The 9,836-nt window shown below is 37.6% G+C and overlaps 1 protein-coding gene across 4 annotated transcripts in view; it reads left to right on the top strand.

Annotated features, from left to right (window-relative positions):
• LRCH2 (leucine rich repeats and calponin homology domain containing 2) overlaps positions 1-9,836 on the top strand; it is a 105,307-nt gene that overhangs the window by 59,393 nt on the left and 36,078 nt on the right. For all 4 annotated transcript variants that reach the window (XM_043459092.1, XM_043459091.1, XM_043459089.1 and 1 more), the window contains exons 7-11: positions 6,394-6,481; positions 6,812-6,923; positions 7,360-7,457; positions 7,554-7,612; positions 9,375-9,482. In XM_043459092.1, coding sequence (XP_043315027.1) covers positions 6,394-6,481; positions 6,812-6,923; positions 7,360-7,457; positions 7,554-7,612; positions 9,375-9,482 — 465 coding nt within the window. The remainder of the gene's footprint in view (positions 1-6,393; positions 6,482-6,811; positions 6,924-7,359; positions 7,458-7,553; positions 7,613-9,374; positions 9,483-9,836) is intronic.

The following is a 9,836-nucleotide window of genomic DNA, read 5'->3' as shown; positions in this document are numbered from 1 at the left end:
TTAGGTCTAGCTGGTCCATTGTGTCATTTAAAGTTTGTGTTTCCTTGTTAATTTTCTGTTTAGTTGATCTATCCATAGTTGTGAGTGGGGTATTAAAGTCTCCTGCTATTATTGTGTTACTATTAATTTCCTCTTTCATACTCGTTAGTGTTTGCCGTACATATTGCGGTGCTCCTGTGTTGGGTGCATATATATTTATAATTGTTATATCTTCTTCTTGGATTGATCCTTTGATCATTATGTAGTGTCTTTCTTTGTCTCTTTTCACATCCTTTATTTGAAAGTCTATTTTATCTGATATGAGTATTGCGACTCCTGCTTTCTTTTGGTCTCCGTTTGCATGAAATATTTTTTTCCAGCCCTTCACTTTTAGTCTGTATGTGTCTCTTGTTTTGAGGTGGGTCTCTTGTAGACAGCATATATGGGGGTCTTGTTTTTGTATCCATTCAGCCAATCTTTGTCTTTTGGTTGGGGCATTCAACCCATTTACATTTAAGGTAATTATTGATAAGAATGGTCCCGTTGCCATTTTCTTTGTTGTTTTGGGTTCAAGTTCATACAACCTTTCTGTGTTTTCTGTCTAGAGAAGATCCTTCAGCATTTGTTGAAGAGCTGGTTTGGTGGTGCTGAATTCTCTCAACTTTTGCTTGTCTGTAAAGCTTTTGAATTCTCCTTCATATCTGAATGAGATCCTTGCTGGGTACAGTAATCTGGGTTGTAGTTTATTCTCTTTCATAACTTTAAGTATGTCCTGCCATTCCCTTCTGGCCTGAAGAGTTGCTATCAAAAGATAACAAATGTCTGTTATCCTTATGGGAATCCCCTTGTGTGTTATTTGTTGTTTCTCCTTTGCTGCTTTTAATATTTGTTCTTTGTGTTTGATCTTTGTTAATTTGAACAATATGTGTCTTGGGGTTTTTCGCCTTGGGTTTATCCTGTTTGGGACTCTCTGGGTTTCTTGGACTTGGGTGGCTATTTCCTTCCGCATTTTGGGTAAGTTTTCAGCTATTATCTCCTCAGGTATCTTCTCATGGCCTTTCTTTTTGTCTTCTCTTCTGGGACTCCTATGATTCAAATGTTGGGGCATTTCATACTGTCCCAGAGGTCACTGAGATTGTCCTCATTTCTTTTGATTCTTTTTTCCTTTTTCCTCTCTGCTTCATTTATTTCCACCATTTTATCTTCTACTTCACTTATCCTATCTTCTGCCTCCGTTATTCTACTATTGGTTCCCTCCAGTGTTTTTGATCTCATTTATTGCATTATTCATTTTTAATTGGCTCTTTTTTATTTCATCTAGGTCCTTGTTAAACATTTCTTGCATCTTCTCAATCTTTGTCTCCAGGTTATTTATCTGTAACTCCATTTTGTTTTCAAGATTTTGGATCATTTTTATTATCATTATTCTAAATTCTTTTTCAGGTAGATTCCCTATCTCCTCCTCTTTTGTTTGGCTTGGTGGGCATTTTTCATGTTCCTTTACCTGTTGGGTATTTCTCTGCCTTTTCGTCTTATTTAGATTGGTGTGTTTGGAGTGGCCTTTCTGTATTCTGGTGGTCTGTGGTTCCTTTTTATTGTGGAGGTTTCTCCCAGTGGGTGGGGTTGGACGATTGGCTTGTCAAGGTTTCTCGGTTAGGGAAGGTTGCATCGGTGTTCTGGTGCGTGGAACTGGATTTCTTCTCTCTGGAGTGCAGTGGAGTGTCCAGTAGTGAGTTTTGAGATGGGTCTGTGTGTTTGGTGTGACTCGGCGCAGCCTGTATGTTGACCCTAAGGGCTATGTTCCTGTGTTGTTAAAGCATTTGCGTGGTATGACTTGCTTGGAACTTATTGGCTCTTGGGTGGTGGTTGGTTTCAGTGTAGGTATGGAGGCTTTTGGATGATCTTTTATTACTTAATGTTCCCTGTAGTCAGGAGTCCTCTGGTGTTCTCATGTTTTGGGCTTAAGTCTCCTGACTCTGGCTTTCAGTTTTATTCTTCCAGTAGCCTCAAGGCTTCTCCAACTATACAGCACTGATAATAAAACTTCTAGGTTAATGGTGAAAAGATTCTCCACCGTGAGGGACAACCAGAGAGGTTCACATAGTTACATGAAGAAGAGGAGAGGGAGGAAGTAGATAGAGATGAGCAGGAGGAGAAAAAGGGGGACTCAAGAGGAGAGAGACAGATCTATGCAGTACTCTGTTCCCTAAGTGTTCTCCATAGCCCAGAACACCCACAGAGATTCACAGAATTAGATTGAGAAGAGAAAGGGGAGGGAGGAAATAGAGGTGATCTGGGGGAGAAAAAGGCGAGTCAAAAGGGGGAGAGAGTAATCATCACACTCCTGAGTACTGGGTACTCAGTACTGGGTACTGAATATTGGATTCTTAAATGTCCAAAGTTGATATCAAATACTGAAAAACAAAGATTAAAAATCTAGAGTAGAGGTTAGACTCTTAAAAATACAATATTAGAAACAAAAACAAAAAATTTAAGAAATATATAAAGTTTGCTTTAAAAATAGGGTCTTAAAAAAAATAGGGTCTTTTTTTTCAAGGTTATAGTGAAATGAAAATGAAAATTAAGGAGTAATAGGGGAGTAATAGAGGACTTTAAAAGAAAAAAAAAGAAAGAAAAAAAATTTTAATTAAAAAAGTAGTAAAAATATATGGGAATGAAAATGAAAATTAAGGAGTAATAGAGGAGTATTAGGGAATTTTAAAAGAACATAAAAGAGAAAAAATTTAAAAAAAAAGAAAAGAAAAAAACTCTTTTTAATTAAAAAAAAAAACAGTATACATATATCTAGGAATTTCTCTGGAGCTGTTGTGGGCAGCGTGGATTCAGTTCAGTTTCAAATAGCTCCTTGTTCCAGCTTACACTTCTCGCTATCTATAGGCCCCTTCAGGTGTAGTTGGTGTTAACTACAGGGATTTTAATCTGTTGCAGCAGTCACTTCTGAAGCAGTTCCCTTTGTTTATTTGACTTCTGTTTGCAGGTCTCTTCTGTATCGAATTTCCGCCCTGACACAAGCAGGCGGAGGTGGTCTCTTGTTTAGGTTTGCTTATTCAGTCGTGCTGCGGGGAGGGAGGGGCGCTGCAGAGAGATATCACTGGCACGTGTGGGGAGCACGCGCAGTCTTCGGCCACACTGTGTTTGCCCCCGCTCGCGGCGGGCATGTGTGCTTTCCCTGTCTACACTGCTCAGGCTCCAGGCTGCTCTATAGGGAGGGGGCCCTGCGTGGCGTGCGGTTCCGGTTTTCGGGTACTCCACAAAAGCGCAGACTCGGTTGGGCCTGCGTTTTGTGCTTTCCCCGGCCTGAGAAGCTGAGGGAGCCAGGAGCTTGAGGAGCACACTCTGCCTGGGTGCAGCATGCCTTATCCCCTCCACGGTCCCAGCCTCAGTTTCCATGGATGGGCGCCGGTTGGGTGCAGCTTGTGTCTGTTCTGGGGAGCTGGCCTCTAGCCACGACCTTCCTGGCAGATGTCAACCATCCAGAATCTTAGGATGTCTGTGGTTAGAAACTGGGAGCCTGTTTGCAGTTTGGTAACAGATGCCGTCTCTGGGGCCGAGTTTGCCCCTTTCTCCTTCCCCCTGCCTCCGGCCGGGGATGGGCCGGTCAGCCGCCGTCAGCTAGCTCATCTCTGGAATTGCTCAGTCTTTCTTTTGTTCTGCCAGCGGCCGACAGTGTGTTCGGTTCGCGCGCTTTTCGCAGGTTAATTTTCTCTCTCTCTCTCTTGCTATCCCACAGTTTAAGTTGCTATCTCACATTAGCTCCCTCCGATTGCCCTCAGGGCATCCAGGCCCGGTCCTTACCGTAAACAATGCCGCCCGCTCCTCTCTGTTCCGCCCCCACTTGCTGGTGGCCGATGCTTAGCATTTGGGGTACTTTTCTGCTGGGAGTTGCTTTTAGGCATGTAATCTGTGGGTTTTATTTATTTTTCCACCCAGTTAGGTTGCCCTCTGAGATTCAAAAACTTCCCCCAGACCTGCCAGTGAGAGGGTTTCCTGATGTTTGGAAACTTTGTCTATCACGGCTCCCTCCCGGGACGGGTCTCCGTCCCTAGCTCTTTTGTCTCTATTTTTATCTTTATATTTTGTCCTACCTCCTTTCGAAGACAATGGGCTGCTTTTCTGGGCGCCTGATGTCCTCTGCTAGTGATCAGAAGTTGTTTTGTGCAGTTTGCTCAGCGTTCAAATGTTCTTTCGATGAATTTGTAGGGGAGAAAGTGGTCTCCCCGTCGAATTTGTAGGGGAGAAAGTGGTCTCCCCGTCCTATTCCTCCTCCATCTTCCCATGTCCAGTTCTAACTGTTGCTTCCTGTCCTGCATACAGGTTTCTCAAGAGGCAGGTCAGGTAGTCTGGTATTCCCATCTCCTTCAGAATTTTCCACAGTTTATTTTGATCCACACAGTCGAAGGCTTTGGCATAGTCAATAAAGCAGAAATAGATGTTTTTCTGGAACTCTCTTGGGTTTTCGATGATCCAGCGGATATTGGCAATTTGACCTCTGGTTCCTCTGCTTTTTCTAAAACCAGCTCGAACATCTGGAAGTTCACGTATTGCTGAAGCCTGGCTTGGAGAATTTTGAGCATTACCTTACTAGCGTGTGAGATGAGTGCTATTGTGAGGTAGTTTGAGCATTCTTTCGGATTGCCTTTCTTAGGGATTGAAATGAAAACTGACCTTTTCCAGTTTTATTGGGCTGTGGAGTCAGATGGATTTTAGTTCTAATTATGGTTTAATCTCATAATTCCTACTTGGCCTATGCAAGTTATTTAATCTCTCTGAGCCTGTTTATTTATTTAAAATGTTAACAATACATACTTCGTAAGCTTGTTGTGAGAATTAAATGTGTGTCTGGCAACTAGTTCATTAAATGATACTCAGTAAATGTCATAATATTTCGCCTTGGGAAGTTAACTTTTATTAGCTTTGTTTCTTCATTTGTAAGAAGAAATAATAATGCATAAATTGTACAATTTCATTATAAACAAAATATGAGGTGCACCAGGCATAGTATCTAACACAGTGTAGGCACTCGGCAAATGCCGAGTTGTCTTTCATCCTTCAAGATTAATCTCAAATGCTGCTTTCTTGGGTGAGGCCTTTCCTCACCTTCCCAAGGAAAAATTTATATTTACCTTTGTTCTTGCTATTGATTCGGCAAGTTGTGTCTGACTCTTTTGCGACCCCATGGACTGTAGCCTGCCAGGCTCCTCCGACTGTGATTTCCCAGGCAAGAATACTGGAGTGGGTTACCATTTCCTTCTCCAGGGGATCTTCCCGACCCAGGGATCAAATCCTTGTCTCCTGCTTGGCAGGTGGATTCTTTACCTCTGAACCATCTGGGAAGCCCCATTTACCTTTGTTATATCCTTCAGAACAGATAAGCATACTCCCTCTCTGGGCTGAGATCGCTTTGAAAGCAAACATATTAAAATGCATCTCATCTCAGGTGTTCAGCATAGTGCTTTAACCCTTGGTAATTGCTTCCCTAAGTTTGTTGATATACTCCTGAAAAGTATAAAATCAGTATTTGGGGAAGAAATATAGGAGATCAGGGACTTCAGTGTTAGATAATCTTGGGTTAAAACTTAGACTGCCATTTGCAAGTTGTATGTCATTGGGTCATTTTTTCAACCCTTTCTGGCCTGTTTCCTTTTCTGTAAAATGAGAAAGCACCAATAACCTGCTAGAGTTTTCACAAGGAATGTGAAGTATTATATACTTAAAATAAATACTTAAAATAAAATACTTAAAAAAATTAGCCTGATTCTTGGCATATGTATGGTCATGTAGAGTATATGGTAGAGTATAGAGTGGTCAATGTAGAGTATATGGTAAATTTGCAAATTCAAGTGAAAACTATTTTGCAGCCTGAGTAACATAGTGTAATTCAGAAATTTGCAAGGACAGCTCTTTCCTCACACCAAAACAATTGCTTATTCAATGCTTTACAGGCATTTTTTGGGCCTTTTTTCTCTTAATTACATAATGGTTCTTATTTATGAAGCTAAATATATTTTTAGAGATAATGAAGATATGGTTGTATTAAGGTTAAAAAACATTCCAGCATTATATGGAGAAATTTGATAAACTCATAAGAAAAATAGGTCTTTATCAAGATGATTTTGTAGCAGGACTATCTGCTTTTCTGAATCTCTCAGGAGAAATAATAGGCTATTGTCAAGGCTATTGTTAACCTATTTTACAACAGAGCATGTGAAAATATTACATGAAGGACATGAATAAAGTGTTTTATCTGATCCGATATTTTTCCCCTCATATTTTTTAAGGATCTTACATATCAAAAGTATATATTGTATATTATCTAGCGAAATTTTAGGTCAATTATGTATTGCCTATTTAAGAAGAAAACCTTAACTGCCCTTAGAATTTGTATTTCCATAGTATGGAAGATTTTTATCCAAATAAAAATCATGGTCCTGACTCTGGAATTGGAAGTGATAATGGAGAGAAACGATTGTCTACAACAGAAGTGAGTCTTTTCTATTACTGAACTATTTTATTTTAAAATTTTATTAGAAAAACAAAAAAAATTTACTAGAGCTTTGAAGTAGATAGGCACTTGCACACATTTCATTTATTTTGCTTAAAAATGTGATCAGCATTGCATTTTATGACCTCAAGTTAAAAAAAAGACTTGTACAGTTTTAAAAGCAAAACAGTAAAACTCATATTAATTTTTGGTTTTAAAACTGGAGATTTAAATCAGGTGTTCTGTACTTCATATATGGAATTAAAGCAACTTAATCTTTATCATATGTTTAAAATGCCTCATTTTTACTTTTTACTTTATTGCATTCAGCCATCAGATGACGACACAATTAGCCTTCATTCTCAAGTGTCAGAATCAAATAGAGAGCAGACATCAAGAAATGACAGTCACTCAGTAGGAAGTAAACCTGATTCTCAAAAAGGTAATTCATAAGGTGTCTGCTGCTTTTATGTCATGTATATAGCCCTTTTTAAAAATGAATATTTTTTTAAAAGTGGGCTTTAAAAATAATAGTGTGCGCGTGCTTGCTAAGTTGCTTCAGTCATGTTCGACTCTGCAACTTATGGACCTTAGCCTGTAAAGCTCCTCTCTCTGTGGGATTCTCCAGACAAGAGTACTGGAGTGGGTTGCCATGCCCTCCTCCATGGGACCTTCCTGACCCAGGGATCGAATATCTCTTGCATCTCCTGCATTGGCAGGTGGGTTCTTTACCACTAGTACCACCTGGGAAGCCCCCAAGTTATAGCATCTTTGATCAACTCTTTTATTGAGAAAAATATACTTTTTTCTAAGCACTGCAGTGACAGAGCACACTGTTTGCTATTCATATTTTCTAATAAGTATTAATCTATACTTAGACCAGGAGGTGTATGATTTTACTGACGCCAACACAGATGATGTAGTAGTTCCTGAACGAGGAGATGCACATATTGGATCATTTGTTGCTTTCCTTAAGGTAAAGAAAACTTTGAACAAATATCAATAACACATTCTCCTTAATCTCACAAAAGTGAACCATGCGATTTAAAATGATAACTTTCTTTTATATAAGGGAAAAGAGAAAGGTCCTGAAAAATCTCAGAAAAATGAAGAATTGGGAGATGAAAAAAGGTAAGCACACATGAATTTGCAAATTGAAGTACTGCTTATTAATACTTGAAATATCATTAGATATTTCTGCTTAAATGAATAAATTCTTTGTTCATTTACTTGTTAGGTTCAGATAGTTAATTTGTGAATATTTCATCTGTGTGCTTTCCTCAATTAAGCTGAAAATTATAGTAAACATATAAGTTGAATGTAGTATATACACTGTTTTTCTCCATAAGTGTAATTATAATGTCCCCATTACTATTATTGAAGAAAATTATACTTTCCCATACATTGCCTCATTTGAGCTATCTAGCTGTTCTTTAAAACAGATGGTATTGCTATAATTTGACCAATTAGGAAACTGAGACCTGGAGTTTCAATGTCTCAAACTGAGGTGTTCTGACTCTTGATTTAATAAACTTTACATTACATGAGACTGGGTATGGTAATTTTAAGGGTATTTACTTCTCTGTTTTATTAAAATAATTTACTTTGGATCTTTTATGTATCCTTTGTCTTATGAAATGATAGAAATTGACCTACCACATTTTTTTCAGAAAGGAAAGAGTATTTGTTGAATACCTACCATCTACCAGGATCTGTGCTACATGCTTTCCTATGTTTCTTACTTAATCTTCACGAAATCCTACAGGGTGGATATTGTCCACATTTTTACAGATAAGGAAGGTGAAGCTGGGAGACTATAAAGTTTCTTGTCTAAAACCACTTAGCTAGTGTCCACTAGAACCGCGGGTGTGAGTCTAGCTCTCTGATCCCCAAGTTTTTCTCTTTTCTCTGTATTGTGCTTCCCTCAAATGACCTCATTGGTAACTTTTTAATAGTCATTAATTAATCATCTCTGGTGCCCCATAAGGAGGTTACAGTGCTTTGTTTTACTCTCTGTGTTTCATTTTTCTCTTACTTTCTCATATTATTGTATGAGGACAGTTGTCTTACCTTGAGAGACTCCAGTAGCATGCAAGATATGGTAAAGATACAGTCTTAGGTTTGATACCATTATTTATTTATTTACTTACTTACTTGCCTACTTACCTTTCCATGCAGCGTGCATGATCTTAGTTTCCCCACCAGGGATTGAATCTGTGTCCTCTTCAGTGAAAATGCAGAGTTTTAACCACTGGACTGCCAGGGAAGTCGCTGACACCATTTTTTAAATGAAATGCCTTTGGCATAAAATTACTAGAGTTTAGAGAACAATTTTAAAATTTCTTTGTTCTTTTTAAATGACAAAAAAGATACATATATTTTAATGAATATTTTTTGCAAATTTGCCAATCTATCTATTTTGCATTTTCACTACTTAAACATTTTACACAGGGATTTTAAAAATCAAAATAAATGAACTGATAAAAGCAGAGTGGTTTGATAAAATGAAAAAATTTCATAACATTTTCTATTTATTTCTAAAGATAGGCCAAATAGAGCTCTGTGGTCCTTATTACACTCAAGATGGAGAATACGCATTGTTAAATTACTATGGCTATTTCACATTTCAGAAATTACAAAATGGTAATGCAGTTTACTTTGTTAGCCATTAATTATATTAATATAACCAGTATGTGACATTTCCTATTGAGTAGAGAGGATAGATATTAATATGTTTGTATATTCCTTTAATATTCTTTATTTCTTATTTTAACATTTTAAATACAAGAACATTTCACGTGCTACTAAAAATAAAAAATGGTTTCTACATCTGAAAGCTGTCATAAAATATCTGCCTTGCTTTTTGGATAATCATGTTTATGTTACCTTTCAGACTTGGGAAAGAACAATTACTTGCTGAGGAAGAGGATGATGGTTTGAAGGAAGTAACTGATTTGAGGAAAATAGCTGTTCAGTTATTGCAGCAAGAGCAGAAGAACAGGTATTTTTTTCAGTAATGAGATTTAAATGGGCAAATTTTATAATCATTAAATCTGATATTTAAAGATTGTCAAATAAACAGTAAACAAGAAGACCATCTACTAAAAGGCAATAGGAAATACTTAGGAAAAAAATATAAAGCTACATATATAATTAACAGAATACTTTATACTCATATAGTCATTCTATTTATTGCTTCAATATCTTTTTTATTCCTTTATGCTAAATAATTGATATTCATCTTAGCTCACAATAGCATGATATGTTATAAGCATTTTTTCCAAGTACATGTCACAAGTATATAGTGTGCTTTTTATCTGATTTTGAGTTACTCGGGATATGTGTAAACTCCTTA

This window comes from Cervus canadensis, chromosome X (genome assembly GCF_019320065.1).
Source record: "Cervus canadensis isolate Bull #8, Minnesota chromosome X, ASM1932006v1, whole genome shotgun sequence".
NCBI classification, from domain to species: Eukaryota; Metazoa; Chordata; class Mammalia; order Artiodactyla; family Cervidae; genus Cervus; species Cervus canadensis.
Note: the sequence above shows the minus strand (reverse complement) of the source record. Positions and strands in the feature narration are given on the sequence as shown.